Source organism: Schizosaccharomyces octosporus, assembly GCF_000150505.1.
Source record: "Schizosaccharomyces octosporus yFS286 unplaced genomic scaffold supercont6.2, whole genome shotgun sequence".
Taxonomy (NCBI): Eukaryota; Fungi; Ascomycota; class Schizosaccharomycetes; order Schizosaccharomycetales; family Schizosaccharomycetaceae; genus Schizosaccharomyces; species Schizosaccharomyces octosporus.
Window position 1 is genome coordinate 3,217,308 of NW_013185620.1, and position 17,279 is coordinate 3,234,586.

General features: G+C 36.2%; 3 protein-coding genes across 3 annotated transcripts; 1 reads left to right on the top strand and 2 right to left on the bottom strand.

Annotated features, from left to right (window-relative positions):
- Nucleotides 1-36: 36 nt before the first annotated feature.
- SOCG_00874 (deoxyhypusine hydroxylase) lies at nt 37-1,489 on the bottom strand. The gene has a single exon (XM_013163294.1). The coding sequence runs from the start codon at nt 1,133-1,135 to the stop codon at nt 179-181; it is 957 nt and encodes a 318-aa protein (XP_013018748.1). The 5' UTR covers nt 1,136-1,489; the 3' UTR covers nt 37-178.
- SOCG_00875 (dynein heavy chain Dhc1) lies at nt 1,415-14,799 on the top strand. Its single transcript, XM_013163295.1, has one exon. It carries the CDS (start codon nt 1,912-1,914, stop codon nt 14,635-14,637), a length of 12,726 nt encoding a protein of 4,241 aa, XP_013018749.1. The 5' UTR covers nt 1,415-1,911; the 3' UTR covers nt 14,638-14,799.
- On the bottom strand, nt 14,744-17,266 carry SOCG_00876 (ATP-dependent RNA helicase Hca4). Its single transcript, XM_013163296.1, has one exon. It carries the CDS (start codon nt 17,171-17,173, stop codon nt 14,927-14,929), a length of 2,247 nt encoding a protein of 748 aa, XP_013018750.1. The 5' UTR covers nt 17,174-17,266; the 3' UTR covers nt 14,744-14,926.
- Nucleotides 17,267-17,279: the final 13 nt, after the last annotated feature.

The following is a 17,279-nucleotide window of genomic DNA, read 5'->3' on the forward strand; positions in this document are numbered from 1 at the left end:
AGGATATACAACTCAAATAGTTAGTTTTTTATTTCTTTACCAAAAAATTAAATTAAGTATAGCGAAAAAAGGAAAACTCTAAAGAAGACTACCACAAGTGTAGGTCAAATCAAATATCGTCTTGAAGCCTATCCTGTCAAGTTGAAAAAATTTTCTTTGGAAATCAAAGAAATAAATCTTAAGAAGAAACTTTAGGAATGTAAGCATATTCCAATTCACCCGATTGTTCATGCTTTATCATATCAAGGGCGACAGCGCAGGATTCAGCGACAACAGGAACACTGTCCTTCGAATACTTTTCTAATACAGGAAGACATTCTTCGGTAGCAATGCCACCCAATGCCTCGGCAGCCTCGTGTCGTACCATGTCCACTTCTTGAGTGTTTTCCAACACTTCAATAAGAGCTGGAACAGAATGAGGATCCACCATTTGACCGAAAACGAAAGCAATCTCATGACGAAACAAAGCAGAAGGATCTTCAAAACCTTCAACTAAAGCAGCGATGGCTTCCTTGGTACCAATGTTACGTAAACGAAACATGGCACGGTAACGATGAAACAAAGGGAGACTTTGGTCAACCAACTCTAATTTCAACTTTTCTATTTCCTTATTCACATCCTTAACAGTGTCAGGCATTGGAGGAGCAGGATCTACGATGTTATCGTAAACACTTGGTGAAATCTTTTCGTTGTTCTTGTCAAGACCATTCTTCCACTGAATGCGAGCAATAGCCAACTCACAAGTTTCGCGAATAGGTGCCAAAGGATCGTTTTTATAGTATTTTTCCAAAACCGGTAAACTCTTAGTAAAGCCAAGAGCACCCAATGCTTCAGCAGCTTCATGACGAACCATAACTTGCTGGCCAGGATCCTCGACAATTTTTGTCAAAGGATCTATGGCGTATTCTAAACCGGACTGTCCCAAAACGTAAGCCATTTCATGTTTCAGCAATTCAGACTCATCACCGAAAGCGTTATAAATTGCATCAATAGCGCGTTTGTCTCCTTTCTGAGATAAATGATTCAAGCTGAACAAAGCACGATAGCGGAAAGGTAACTCGCTTTTACCATCCTTGTTGACGAGTACACGTTCCAGCTCATCGATCACTCTTTGATCTGCTGCTTCAGTTGCCATTGTATAAAACTTCACAAGAAAAAAAAAGAAAAAAAAAAGATATGTAAGATATGAATATAAATCCAGTCTATAACCAACCTAAAAACCTCAAATAAATAATAAAGAAGCGCTTCTTCCAAAAAATTTTCAATTCTCTATTTTGAATTGAAAGAAATACACGAATCTAATTCCTAAGTAAAGATATTTAATTTTTTAAAATTTAATATAAAATTTTTATGATTTTTGGAAGTTTTTATCCAACCAAGCACTTCTGTTAGGTCGAGTTGGAAAGACAAAGTACCATCCTACAGTGACTTGAGAATATATATCCTTACCTAACCTCTTTTCTTCCAATGAATCGAAGTAAAAAAAAATAAAAAAAACACGCCATTTTGTGACAGATGGACAGATGAAACGAGAATAATTTTTAGTAAAAACAAGAATATTGTGAATTCTAGACCTTTCGGATTTGTCAGTTTTTTTGAAATTAGCATGTAGAGGACACTACTGCAAGCTCAATTTAAAGCTTTTTTATTGTAACTGTTGAACTATAGGCTGTTGTGTCTAATTTTCGCCTTCAAACGATATTATAGAAACAATTTTTATGGTATACGTGAAACGAAGCATGAAAGGAAAGGATGCTAGTTCTTGTGATGAAAAAGGAATTGAACAGAGTTTGCTATTGGAAGTGCGATGCCATGTAAATAGTTCCTGAGTGCTAATACTTTCAATCTGTTGCCTTCTTTACTGTACTGTTTCTTTGAAACAAGCATTATTTAAAAAAGTATGAATTATGAATGACTTTCGTCTTATATTGTTGTTACATTCATTGGTTTAGACTTTCTTTGTCTTTGGTTTCTTTGTCCATCCGTTCCGGTTTTGTGAAGTGGCTCTTTTTCAGTAATGGTGTTTTTATTTGCATACCTTTAATTCTCTTTCATTTTGTTGAAAATTTTAGTATTTTCATTTTTGTTATGACAATTCCTTTAGAACGAACGTCCATTACTAACTCAAACCTTGACATAACTACTAGGAAAACTGGTGCCCATAATATACTCAATTATTTGAAGCAAGCTATTAGTATTACATGTTCAATAGATGAAGAATTAACATGTTCGGAGATTTCGAAATGTTGGGAGTTTACGGATGCTTTTGCTTGTTTTCTTCAAGATTCAGAGCAAATGTATCTGTACTTATTTGGCGTGTTAAACACATCGACCTCACAAGTTGATCTGCCTGACCTTAAAGTGGACAACTGGGCCTTTCATATTGATTATAATTATACGGTGAAGTCAGAATCTGACGTTGTTCTCGTATTTTTAAAGCAAACAAAATATGTGGATGTCACTGCTCAATTACAAAAGCAACTGGTCTTTGCTAACTTGCCCTTATCCTCTCGCCATAATGACAACTCTTATAACTCCTCCATAAACACCGTTCATAGCTACGTGAAATACGTCTTAGAACCATTTTTTGTTAATTCTGCAAAAGAGACACCTGAAAAGTCAACAACTACTTTACCAAACTACTATTTACAACTAAGCAACACGAAGAAAGTTTTTACTGAACTTGAGCTCTCCCTGGCCAATCTTCAAACAGATCGCTCAGTTCCCCATGTTATATTATACATACACCCGGTAATAAAGGAAGTTATCCTCCAGTCCCAGGTCGGAAATACGGAGCTCTCTGTCCAGTGCATATCTTCCGATACTCTCTCAAACCCAAAATTTCTGAATTCCCTAAACGTAACTGTACATTCTTGGATTAATAGCATTAACAAACTTGTGGAAACTTCTCAAACAAAAGAACAAGGGTCAGCCTCTCAGGAAATTAGGTTTTGGCATTCCTTGTGTCTATCATATAACGAAGTATATAAACAATTAACGAGTTTACCGGTTAAATACACCTTAGAAGTGTTGAATTTTGCTAAGCGGTTTCATACAACTGCTTCTTTTTTGAACAACACTAATTTACGTACACAATCGGACATAGCAAATAGGGTTGCTAGCTTTTTGGTAGATATTCCTTTGTCTTCAATTCAAGGCGCATCTTCTTTAGATTCGCTGCATGAAGCCATAACATTAGTACATACGTATTTCATGAAACGATGGAAAACTTCTTCTTATCCTTTGTCACGCACTATCACTTTTCTTAACTGCCTTGCTGATGACTTTCTTTCGAAGCTTACGGAAATACTGGGCTCAGATTATTTGTTGGCTATGTCTTTTGCGGATTTTCAACATAATTTATCTATTGCTTTAAATGCCTTGACGACGTGGGACTCCAGTAACAAGGAGTTCTTACTCTTAGTTAAACATACTCTTTCTAAGCGAAAAGAAGCTTACGAAACAATTTATTTAAACGAAAAGCCAAAGCTTTTCATGAAGAGACTACTGTCCATGCTCCTTTTAAGACAAACTTATGAAAATTTAACCGTTACGCTTTCATCTCTTTCATCCACTGATCAGAATGATATAGAGCTTCTCAAAACTGTTGATGACTTTAACTTCTCTTCATCTTTAGATTTATTTCAAAATGTTAATGTTTTAGACATCACTGAAGACGGAAGAAGAAACTGGAATTTATACGAGTCAAAATTTAATGACATACTATCTAAATTTGACAACTCGTTCATATCTTTCATAAAGGAAAAATTTGAGTCGTGTGAAAATACTACGCGTTTGATTTCAATGTTTTTGAAGTATAATTCTTTACTAATGCGTCCCAAAATAAAAAATGCAGTTCGCGAATATCATTTGCAACTTATCAACGGTGTAAATGATGAAGTGATTACCCTGAAGTCTCGTTTTACCGACATTACTTCTGACTTGGAACTTTTTGCTATGCACCAACTTCGCGATATTCCTCCTGTTTCAGGCGCTATCATGTGGTCTAGCCAAGTCACTCGAAGATTACAAAAATACTGTTCACAGTTAGATGTAATTCTGGGTGATGATTTGACAACGTACAATGAAGGAACCAGATTAAAATCAGAAGCTCAATCGCTACAGAAGAGGCTGGACCCCTTAGTTATTTATAAAAGTTGGTTAAGCAGCTTGTCATTGGATGTATTTGATTTTACTACTCATATCTTCAAAATTGTTCCTATCACTGAGATGAATTGTTTAGAGATTTCGGTAACTTTGGACTCGCAGTTAATGATGTTAATAAAGGAGTTCAGGACTCTTTCATCAATGGGATATGAAATTCCAGAACGGTTTTCAAAAATAATATCTAATTCCCAAAAACTGCAGTCTATTGCTGCTAATCTCTCGAGCTCAACTAAACTCTATAATCAGTCAGCTAAGGTTGTTGAAACTTCAGCAGCACAAAAATACCTGCTTGCAGAGGTAGAAAACAAAATTCAGTGTCATATATCTGAAAATTTGTTTTTAACGTGGGAAGACTTCTTAAATGATCAGACTCGACAAAGTGAAAAAGGTTTTGGAAACAATACAACGGATATTTTTGGTCCACATGCATTTATTTATCAATTGAACTCCTTAATAAACATATACTGCACTAAATATGAATCAGTCATGCGTACTTGTTCCGAAATAGACAGCAAGTTGATTAAGCTCGAAAATGATGACTATGTGTACGAAGGTTTCTTAGGCTTATTAAAAGAAATTCAAGTAATAGTTGACCGTTTATATGTTGATGGATATTCTAACCTTCATAAGGTTGTGGTAATCATTAACGAAAGGATTCATAATATTTTGGTTACCAAATTAAAGAGAATATTTGAAAACCTTTGTTTATTACTAAAAACAACCGATGGTAACTATATCACGAGCTTTATTTCTGCAAATCTTTCAATTAAAATATTGTTAGATAAAAGTCTGATAATGCAGCCGATTTCTTTGTCATTCAAAAACGGTGTTATTTCCCTTGAGCCTTCTATTCAGGATATGTTAACATCGATATTTCAAGTGGTAAATTACCTATTCTCATCAGTCAAAAACCTACCTGCTATTTATTTGAGAGGTTACCCTACCAACGGAGGTCTGTCTGAATCAAAATCTGTTACTTTTGTAAATACTCCAAAGGCTGTGGATGTTGAGGTAGTGAATTTGCTGACTGTATGTTCAAATGCACTGGCTGATATAAAAAGTTATGTCACTCCATTCGAACGATATAGTGTTTTTGATACTCGGTTATTGGATAAATTCTCAACCGTCTCTTTACAACAGAAAGATTTACTACAACTCGTTCAATATCTTGCATACACAAAAGCAACACTCAGTGAAGTCGATGATGAGGTTAGATTTGGGATTTTCAAGGTAGATCTTGTGCCATTTAGAAGTCGCACTACTTATTCCCTTTCGAAGTGGATAGGGTTCTACTTCGAACTACTTTCACAGGAATTGGTTGATTCCGCGCACGATCTCCGAAAAGATCTATCTCATTATTCAAATGTGTTGCGTAACATCAAACTTAGCGACTGGGAATTAGTTAAAGAAGCAAATGAGTCTATAGCAAACTTGAAAATTTCTTTGGAGTTCAGGGAAACTGCGTTAACGTTGCTAGAACTACTGAGGTCGACTGAAAATATTTTTAAAGACACGAACTATCACCTTACTAATGGCTGGATTCCTTATAAATTGCTGTTACATGAAGCAGATCCTTATTTTATTGCATTGAATGATGTAGATAACTATTACACCACTTATAGAAGCAAGTTAATAGAGTTTGCTAAAAATTCATGTGGTGACTTAAGGCTTAAATTGGCTATGTTCTTTTCAAACTGGGACCTGGAGAAAACTCGTCTTCATGAGCATGATCTGGAGAAGTTTTCAACTGTTCTGAAAAACTATTCAGAGGATTTGAATTCTTTAAGAGAACTTCTGGGCGAGCAATGTCAATTGGAATGTTTGCTGGGCATTCCTACGTCTGAATTTAGTGACACTTCTAAATGTTTTAACGAAATTTTCTCATATAAAGAACTGTTAACGACCATTTCAAAAAATGTGAAGGTTTTGCGCAAATACGAGAAAACCCCTTGGTTGCTTTTAAATTGCGAGGCTTTAGTGAATGAGTTAACTGAGCATGCGAAAGAACTGGATCAATGTCCATCGAATATGAAATCTTTAGCACCTTATACTAAACTTACTTCAAGAATAGTTGATATTTTAGGTGCTATGCCTTTGCTAAGTGAATTGAAAAGCAATAATTTTGGGAATGAGCATTGGCAGAAATTATTATCAGCTATGGGAATCCTGCAAAGTAGCTCATCTGAGAATTGGACTTTAGAAGATGTATTGGGATTCAAGTTTGACTCACATCAATCCTTGGTCAAAGATATAATTAAAGAAGCTGATGAAGAAGCTACTATTAGGAATACATTACAAACAGTCTGCCTTAACTCTGAAAGTTATGAATTTCAATTCGTCCTTTACGATAACAGAACATACCTTTTGAAAGATTGCAATAAACTAATTTCCGATTGCGAAGAATGGATTGATCAGTTGAACACTGTTAAACTATTTGAAAACTATAATCAGGTGAAATACTCTGCTGATGAATTAATCGGAAAACTAAGTGATTTCCTTGATTTTCTTAATGTTTGGATGGAGATCCAGCAACATTGGACGTATTTGGATGGGGTTTTTTCGACAAACGAAGTATTCCAGTCTTTATTACCCCAAGCTACTGTTGCTTATTTTAGCGCAACGAAGTCTTATACTCAAGGTATAAACTTACTTCTTTCCTCAAAGGGAGTTAAAGAATTTTATAAGCTTCAGTCACCAAAAGCATTTGCTGATACTTTGCTTCTTTCGTTAATTGATATTAAAAGAATGTTGGTGGATTATTTTGAAAGTGAAAGATTAAAGTTCCCCCGTTTATTTTTCTTAGGTGATGAAGATTTATTGGAACTTGTTTGTCATATAAACCATAAAGCTACTTTGGATAAGTATATTGGTACGTTGTTCCCTGGTATGAATGGACTCATCATTAACCAAGGAGATGGTGCAATTGAAAAACTAATTACGGATGAGTATTTAAGCCTAGTGCTTTCTTCACCAGTTAAAATAAAACAAGAATCCGGGTGCTTTGAGTGGATCAGCTTTATTGAAGAAGATATCAAAAATATTTTATTAAAAACTTTTGGTATAGCATATTCTGTTTTTGATGAGTCTTTTGATATTGCTGATTTGAATCTTTGGTTTCCTGAGTGGTTGAAGTCATTCCCCAGTCAAATTTTACTACTTTGCTTTCGTTGTTACGCTAGTTATGCTTTAAAAAAAGGGATTCAGAAGAAGGACCTTACTTGCTTTGACGCTTCCTTAAAACAGGGGATTGAATGGTTAAGTAAATACGCGATGAATGAAGAAAATGCAATTATTCGAAAGAAAGCTTTATTGTTCATCAATGAAAAACTTCATTATAGATCCCTAGTAAAAGCGCTTGTTGACAATAATTTTAATGATTATTATTGGTTCCGCGAAATCAAATGTTCTTATAATGTTGACGAACATGGTAAGCCTTCTATTAATGTGGAGATGTTTTCGGTTAGTTGTCCCTATGCATTTCATTATGTTCAAATTGAAAGCCCTTTTGTTTATACCGAACTAACAAGAGAAACTTTTTCAACATTAATACATGCTATTCAGTTGGGTTTCGGAGGTGCACCATCGGGGCCTGCAGGAACAGGGAAAACGGAAACAGTGAAGGCGCTTGGTGCTTATCTGGGAAGATATGTGTTTGTGTTCAATTGTGACGAATCGTTTAATTATAAGGTAATTCGAAGAATACTAATTGGTTTATGCCAGCTGGGTGTCTATGCTTGTTTTGATGAATTCAACCGATTGAACCCTGGGACTTTGAGTACTGTGTCTCAGGATATTCAACTAATACAGACGAATTGTAAGAGGAGTTCTAAACCTTTAATACCAATCAATAATCAATTTATCAAAGCTGACCGAAGCTTTTGTATCTTCATTACGTTGAATCCTAGCTATCAAGGTCGTTCAGAGTTACCGTGCAACTTGAAGCGTCTTTTTCGTACTGTTTGGATGGAAACTCCTGATGCTTTCCAAATTTGTCAAGTACTGCTTTACAGCAACGGCTTTAATAACTCATCCGATCTTGCAAATGTTCTAACTTCTTTCTTCAAAGACTGTGCTAAGCAATTCTCCCAAGTGCCGTATTACGATTTCGGACTTCGAACTATACGTGCCATCATTAAAGTGTCATGTAATTTTGGTAATACTAATTTATTGGAAAACGAAAGCTGTGGTGATCTTGGATTTATTTATCGAGCAATTCAGACTGTCATTTTACCAAGGCTCAACGTTAAAGACGTAAAGGCTTTCGATGGATTGAGAAGAAAGTACTTCAAAAGTATATTGACAGAAGGTACTGAGTTAAACACTGTCAATGCATCACTTGAGGTGGCTTTGAAAGATTCAAATTTGACTAGTGATCTTACTTATCTCACTCAGAAAGTAATTCAACTTCATCAGCTTTCCGAAGTTTACAATGGAATCATTATATATGGTTCAAGTGGTTCAGGTAAAACACTTGTTTGGAAAAATCTTTTGAATGCTTTAAGTAGACTATTGATTAAAACTGAGCACTATGTGATTTCTCCCAAATCTATTGACAAGGATTCTCTTTTCGGGACCTTAGATTTGACAACTCATGAATGGACAGATGGTATATTTACAAAGATACTACGTTCAGCTATAGGTTCTAGTACTCGATACTGGATTATTTTTGATGATGATATAACGCCTGATTGGGTTGAAACTATGAACAGCTTGTTGGATGATAATCGCTTTTTAACATTACCGAATGGCGAAAGAATTCCTCTTTCGGTTAACGTTAAAATTCTCTTTGAAGTTGACAACATCCAGTCAGCAACGATGGCAACCATTAGTAGATGTGGTATTGTATATATGGATGAAGAACCTATAGCTTACAACACTTATACTGAGTCATTGTTGAAGGAAACTTTTACCATGAAAGAAAATTCAGAAAGAAGAAAAATGATATGCGAAGTGGTTACTGAGGTTATGTTTGAGTTACCTATAGATGCAATTTTCGAGTTCGCCAGTACTTTGTTCCATGTAATGGAATTAGAAAGATCACGATTTAAAGAAACTCTTTTTCTGAATTTTAAGAAAGAGATCGTGGATTCTTTCGGGCTTCTTGAACTTGGTTGCTTCCCCGGCAAAGCTAACTTGGCTGCTTATTTGAAAAAGAAATTCTTACTTTCTATAGCTTGGGCATGTATCGGTGATTCTGATTTAGATTCTCAATTCAAGTTTACGAATTGGATTAAAAAAAAATTTGATTTAGGGACCGGTATTTCTAATAAAACTGATTTTATTTTGGATTTGGACGTTGACACTGACACCCAAAACTGGGTGGGTATCAAAGATATCCTTGCGAACGACAAAGATGCTCCTGGTTTAGGAGAAGTGATAAGGACTACGGAAGTTATCCGCTACGAAAAGTTAATCAATAATCTCTTGTATATGAACAGTTGCTTGATTTTCTGTGGGCCTCCGGGTTCGGGTAAGAGTATGACAGTCCTTCATTTTCTAAACGGTAATGATGATATTGATGTCGCTGTGATGAACTTTTCAGCGTCTACCTCAGCTTATGCTATAATTCGCTTTTTAGAAAGAAATACAGTATATAGCATACGGGCTAACGCGTCCTACGTTACCCCGAAAAACAAAAAAACACTAGCTGTATTCTTTGACGAAATCAACTTACCTAAACCAAGCCGAAATAATGGAAATGATGCTTTATGCTTTCTCAGATGCGTTTTGCACCATAAAGGTTTCTGGCATCCGAAATTAAAGAAATGGATAAATATGAAAAGGATTCTTATTTTTGGGGCTTGTAACCCCCCTACTGACCATGGAAGGTCTTCTTTGTCATCACGCATACTCCGAAAGTCAGTAATTATACAGTACGGATACCCAGGATTTGATTCACTCACTAAGATTTACAAACCCATATGTGATAAGATTCTGAACTTCGTGGATCGCAGTCATTCCGGTCCAGTAATCAAAGGATTTCTAAATTGCAGTGTGAATGTGTATGATAATATTAAGCGGACTTTTTCTTCGAAGGAATATATTATTCACACCTATACGCCAAGAGAACTAACGAAATGGTTCAATTGCTTGCTGAATGTGACTAAATCATTGAATCGAATTACTTTCCAACAATTACTTCAAATATGGTACCATGAAGCTTGCCGTGTTTTCCTAGATAGATTAAATCATAAAGACTTTCGACTTGGTGAGTCTATCTTACAGGAATCACTATTTTCGGAATATGACGGATTATATCTCAATGGGTTAATTGAATACTATACTTGCAATTTATTTTCTGAACGGTATAGCATAGTTTCCTTAAACACTTTGAGGTCGCATCTGCAAGGATGTATCGAAAGTTTTAGGATTGTGTACCCAAACTCAATGTTTTTTCTTACAGAAAAAGGATGTCTAGATGCTATCCGAATTGGCCGCGTTTTCGCACATACCAATAGCCATGCAGTGATTTATGGAGAATATGGTTCGAATCAGAGAAGCGTCTTAGAATTTGTAAGCTGGAAGCTCGGCTATAAACTGCTAGACTTCAATCCTTGTTTACAGCCAGAGTTTTCAGACTTATTGGAAGAATTAAAAACCATAATTAACCTTGTGGTTACTGATAGTGTAAAACTTTGTCTTGCCATCGATCACTTTCAGTGCGTTAATTCCGATGTATTCGAGGTTATGAATAACTTACTTACTGGATCTGATATTAGTTGCCTGTTTTCAGATGAAGAGTGGGAAAATTTAAAGAAGAGCATAATGCTCCGCCATTTATGTAAGCTGGACAGTGAGGTTGTTGAGATGGTACAGACTTTAATAGGTCAAAACCTTCATGTTTTTTTTATTGTGTATACGTCGAGTTATAAAGGCTTAAATATTCTATCACCTGCCCTAATAAACAGATGTACTACCATTTATTTTCAACCTCCTGATGAGTTGACCGTTCATGAACTCTTTAAAAATGAGCTTTCTAAAATTCCTGACTTTAATGACGAGTTGGATGAAAGGTGTCTGCTGGAAAAGCATCTTCCAAACTTAGTGAAAGTATTGTTCGATTTGCACTCATATATGGCTGCTTATTTTAGAAAAAGGAAAAACAATTTGAGTATGAGTCCAAATTTTTTATCGGATTTTGTCGTATTATTTGTCAAAGTCATCAGAAAACTTCGCAGCCGACTGTATAATGAGAAGGACCATGTCGATAATGGACTAAAGAAGCTGAAGCAAACGGAACAACAAATTCATGTCTTAAAGAATATGTTATATGAGCAAGAATCTGTGCTTAATGACAAAACAAAGCATGCAAACTCGAGGCTACACAATTTAATGAATGCCAAACAAGAAGTTGAAATAAGACAAAAGGAAGTTTTGGACTTAGAACGCAATTTGAGAGGACAAAATGAGGAAATCGAATCTAAAACTTCACTAGTTCTGAAAGAACTTTCAATAGTAAAACCGGCCATTGAGGAAGCTAAGGCTTCTGTTAGCAATATCAAGAAGAGCCATCTATCGGAATTGAGAAGTCTTTCTCGTCCTCCTGATGTTGTCAAGTTAACGATGGAGGCCGTGTGTAAGTTACTTGGCCATAAAATTACTTCCTGGAAATCTGTACAGTCTCTGTTAAAACGCGAGGATTTCATTACCAATGTTTTAACATTTGATTCGGAGAAGCAACTAAATCCTACTCTCAGGAAGCGTTTGGAAACTGAATATTTTCGTAACTCAACCTTCAAATATGAGGTTGTTAATAGGGCTAGTAAAGCTTGCGGTCCTTTGTTTCTCTGGATAAGATCTCACTGTAACTATTCGAAAGTTTTACAAAAAATAAGTCCGTTGAATGATAGTGTCTCCCAATTAAAAGCAAAAGGAGAAGATATGCAGCGTAAACTTTCGGAAGTGAAGTCGATTTCTGAAGGATTGGATAAAGAGTTAATGGGAATGCAAGAAGATTATGCTACATTGATAACTGAAGTACACACGTTAAAGATTGAGCTTGCTAACATCCAAGACAAACTTAAGAGAAGTTTAAAAATTATCGACGATATGGCCTCAGAAAAGGACTACTGGGAAAATTTTATGAATTCCTTCGATGAAGCGTTATCTAATTTGAATGGCCGTAGTGTCCTGGTTGCTTTTATAATAAATTATGCTGGTTTATTGGATCCTGTTGAGCGTGAGACCGTCGTCCAACAGGTGTCTTCCATTTTGATTCAAGAAGGTTATATTAGTAGCAATCAAAACATTGGACACTTCTTACAGGAATTCAACAATGATATGTTAAACGAGACAAAACTTCCTTATACAGACGATTATTCCATGACAAATATGGCAATAACGAACGAATGTGTGAGGCCAGCATTAGTAATTGACCCATCTCTTTATGCGTCTGAACCTCTAAAAGTTCTTTTCGGAAATTCCACTATTTGTTTAAGCTTAATAAGCAAAACGTTTAAAAGTCAATTGAAAGCAGCGCTAAAATTAGGTAAGCCTATATTAATAAAGGATGTCGAAAATTGGTGTCCTTTGTTGGATATGCTATTATCCCCAGTACTTTATTCAGGATCAGGGAAAGTGTCAGTGAAAGTTTCAAAGGATGTGTTTGAAGTTTCCGTTCCTCTCAAAATAATTATTCATTCTAACACATTTAATGATTCATTCATGTCTTATAAGATAAGCAGTTTTACGACTATCATCAATTATACTCCTACCTCATCGGGTTTAAGTAGAGACCTCTTAAATTCTCTTATTACAATTGAGAACGGTGATTTAATTCAAAACAAAAACTATACTAGGGAACGGTTATTACAAATAAAGTCAGAATTATTCACCCAACAAAAAAATCTTCTAACGATTTTATCAAGTCAGAACATTGACATTTTAGCAAATGATGATGTTGTACTTATTCTTAACTCTCTACGAGCTTCAATTGCGGAAAAGGAGAAATTGGATCAACAACGGATATCTTTAGAAACAAGTATTTTAGACGTAAGTTCCCATTTCAGTGGAAACATCGACTTATTTACTTTTCTGATATTCGTCTTTAAGATGATGAGTAAAAAGAATTCTCGATACGACACGTCAATGAAGTTTTTTGCTTCATTATACAGTCAACTACTTCTTCAAGTGAATTCATTAAACAAAAACACATTGAGACCCAAAAACTTGTTCAGTCTTACCATGAAGGTAATAACCGAGGTTTGTTGCTTATCACTTCTTCCGGAAGACCGATCATTATTCGCCCTGTTAATATCGACTTGCCTTTTCCACGAAGAATGTAGGCCAATTTGGAAAGCCATTGGTGTAGACCCTTCCGCTATTATGGATAGGTTTCACTTTCGAAAATCGTTTGCTTGTGAGCCAGAGATGTTGAATACTGTGCGAACTTTCTACAAACAGTTAGAAAACTCTGATATATATGAAACGAATTATAATTCATTCATAGAATGGTTTTCAGAATCTGTTTTGGGTGTTAATGTCTTGAATATACCAACAAAGTTAGATACCATTATATCCGAAGGTATTGGCTGCGACATGCCATTGATTCTTATTCCATTAAGTGGAATAGATGTAAAACAATATTTGGAACAGTGTTTGGCCGAAAGACAGGTCAGATGTATCACCATACCAATGGGTTCATTAGATTCTGAAGAGCTTGCCGACACCACCTTGATCAAAGCAGAACATGAACCTTGTTGGGTTTTCTTAGAAAATATTCATCTCTCTCAAAGCTGGTTAGAAAATATTTCATCTAAGCTTAAAGGAGATTTGCATCCTGAATTTAGAATGGTGTGTACTTCGGATATCTCATTTGAGTTTCCTATTTGGCTATCACCTAATTTTCGCTACCTATATTTCGACGTGAAAGCAAGTTTCAAGGAAACATTGATGAGAAACTTAAGATCCGTTTTTATGAGTGAATTAGGCATACCACAAGAATATGATATTATGCGCTTCCTCATAGCCTGGATCCACACAATGATTTTCGAGAGATTCTGTATTGTTGAAGTTAATCGGGAGAAACGTGCAGACTTGAACGACATTGATCTATTCACCGCGATGAATGCTCTGTCGGCATGTGCTAGACTGGTATCAAGCCAAAAGAAAGAAAATGATATTCAAAAGTTCCCTTGGGATATGTTCCAGGAGCTGGTATTAAATGTCGCTTATGCTCCAAAGTTGTCAAGCCGTAATGACATATCTTTCCTGAGCAACATACTCCTATATTTTATAAAACAACTAAAAGAAGGTAGGGTACTGAATCTTTCCTTATCTTCAAATTATTTGTTGAACCCTCCTTCTGAATACACTTTTGCCTCGTGTGAAGATTTCGCCAAAGGTTTACCTGATAACATTCCTCCAGTATGGCTTGGTATAGAGGGTACACTGAAACCGAACGTTCATCTTATAGATTCCAAAGAGGTGGTGAAAGATCTATCAAACTTACTTAAAGACATAAAGCCCTGAAAACATGAAATATCTGAATTATTTGACAATAAAACAAACCAGTTTACTTCCTTAATCCCATAAGCTACCATTTTTAGACATAAAATTATTTCATTAATATATATATTTATATATTTATTTATCTATAACCCTTTATACCAGTGTATGTCCAAAATTATTGTAAACCAAATAAACATTCAGTTTCTCTTCGTAATTACTGTTTTATTTTTTATGATAAACTCCCAGAATAACCAATTCATAATTTACAGAAAAAATAAACTCATTGAGTCTTTTTTTTAAAAATTTACTTTTAAGCAGATCCCATAAGTCGAAGAGCCAATGCCTCTTGGTCTTCAAGCGATGTGGGCTGCTCAACTTCAATGACATTATTTGGCTCTTCATCGTGATCGCTGTCCTCAAACCATTTCTTTGGTCTCTTTTCACCAATGGTTTCATCGGCGTCTTCATTCGCAACTTGGACTACAGCTTCATTTTCGTCACCGGAAGAGAAGTCGCCTTCTTCAGCACGACGCTCTAATTCTTGACGTCTTCTTTTCTTTTCACGACGTTTCTCCTTTACAGTTTCTTTGTCTTTTGCATCGGCTTTTTCTAATGCATCCCTTTCAGCTGCTAAGTGAGCTTGAATCAAGAGTGAAGGGTCACCAGATTTACGGAAAGTTTCCTCAGTATTGACAGCATAAAACGGAACAGCATTTCCTTCCTCGTCAAAGAATATCTTATCCGGTCCCTTTTTATACTTTAATAAAGCTTTCTTAGATGCAGCTAGTCTTTCTTTACGTTTTGAATTAATAATCAGCTTATTTTCTTCAGCCTCAGTATGCTCGTCTGGTAAATCATGATCGGCTCGTTTCACCTGTAAGAAGTCTTCGTCTTCATCATCGCCTTCATCACGTTCTACAAGCTTTTGTCTATGAGGAGCCAAAATATCTTGATTCTTCCTTTCAAAAACACGATCATACTTAGTACGGACGCTTTTAGGTTGGTTGGCGTCTTCGGACTCACTTTCAGATGATGCCTCCGAAGGAGATGTAGAAGTTAATTTCGTCTTGTTGTCTTCAACAGATCCGGCCCTTTCTTTTCGGGAAGCACCGAATTTGATTTTAGGAGTACCTGGAAGACCAAGAGAGTCTGCATACGCCTCAAATGGGAGCTTATCAAATTGGAAAACTTCCTTATCCTTCTGCAAATATACAGAACGTAGATAAGAAATAAAACTCTTTTGTCCAAGATATTTGATGTCATTTTCCTTGAAGCAAAGATTTTGAAGTTGATTGCGGATGCTTGTCTTCTTTCCTTCTTTAATGTTTATACGCTCTACGGATATCTTTTTAGACTCCAATCGCTTAAGGAAAGCTTCTTCAGAAGGAAGTAGCAACAATAATGCATTACCACCCCTCTGAAAGCGGGCTGTACGACCCACTCGATGAATATAAGTATCAACATCTTCAGGAGTATCCAACTGGACGACCCAATCAACAGCAGGAAAATCAAGTCCTCTTGCAACGATGTCGGTACAAAACAAAATGGCATTCTGAGAAGCAGTAAACTTTGCAGTAATCTCAGTACGCGAAGCCTGTTTCTGCTTGCCATGCAGGTGCATCAAAGGAACACCTGGACGTAATCGACGGAATGTTTCAAAGACAAATCGCACCTGTTTACAGGACGAAAGAAAGACGATAGACTTATTTTTCAAATGAGTACGAATAAAACCAAATAGAATGTCAAGCTTCTCAGTTAAAGGACAGACCAGGTAAAACTGATTTAAGCTTTCGGGAGTACTGCTGCTCTCATTTTCGTGGACGGCAATGTATTCAGGGTTCTGCAAAGACAAACGAGCCAAGTCACGAACGGATTTAGTCTGAGTTGCCGAAAACAACATCGTCTGACGCTCTTTCGGTAAGCTAGCAACAATTGCATCCAAAGTAGACTTGAATCCCATATCGAGAATTCTGTCGGCTTCGTCTAAAATAACCATTTGTAAATTGGAGGTATCGAAATTAATTGCTTGGTCAATGTGTTGCAGAAGTCTTCCTGGGGTACAAACAAGGATATTCATACGAGAAAGACGTTCCCGCTCCTCTTTGTAATTATTACCGCCAATGATTAAACCAGCGGAAAAGGAATGAAGACGGCCTACTTTGACCAAAGTTTCAAAGGTCTGAATGGCCAACTCTCGAGTGGGAGATATAATCAGCGCACCTAAACCATCATACTGGGTCCATTTACGACGGTACAGGTTTTCGATCAAAGGAACAAGAAACGCCAATGTTTTACCACTACCGGTCCTGGCCGCACCTAAAATATCTCTACCTTTCAATGCTTCAGGAATTGCCTGTCGCTGAATATCTGTCAAAGTAGTGAAATGAGCATTTTTTAAAGCGCTTTTCGTCGGTTGTGTAATTGGTAAATCGAAAAAATGCGTTGCATTTCCAGGAAACTCATTTATTTGAGCATTTAGCTCTTGGATTTCCTCTTCTTCCTTTTGTCGTTTTAGCTGACGAGCCTCTCTACTCCTTCCACTGTGATTTCTAGGCATTGATCCCCTTCAAGTAGATAATGGTAAAAGGACACCTTCTTTTGGGGTTTGTAAACTCTTTTAGCATCTACTTCTGACTGCTACTTAGCGTCTCCTAATGCAACTC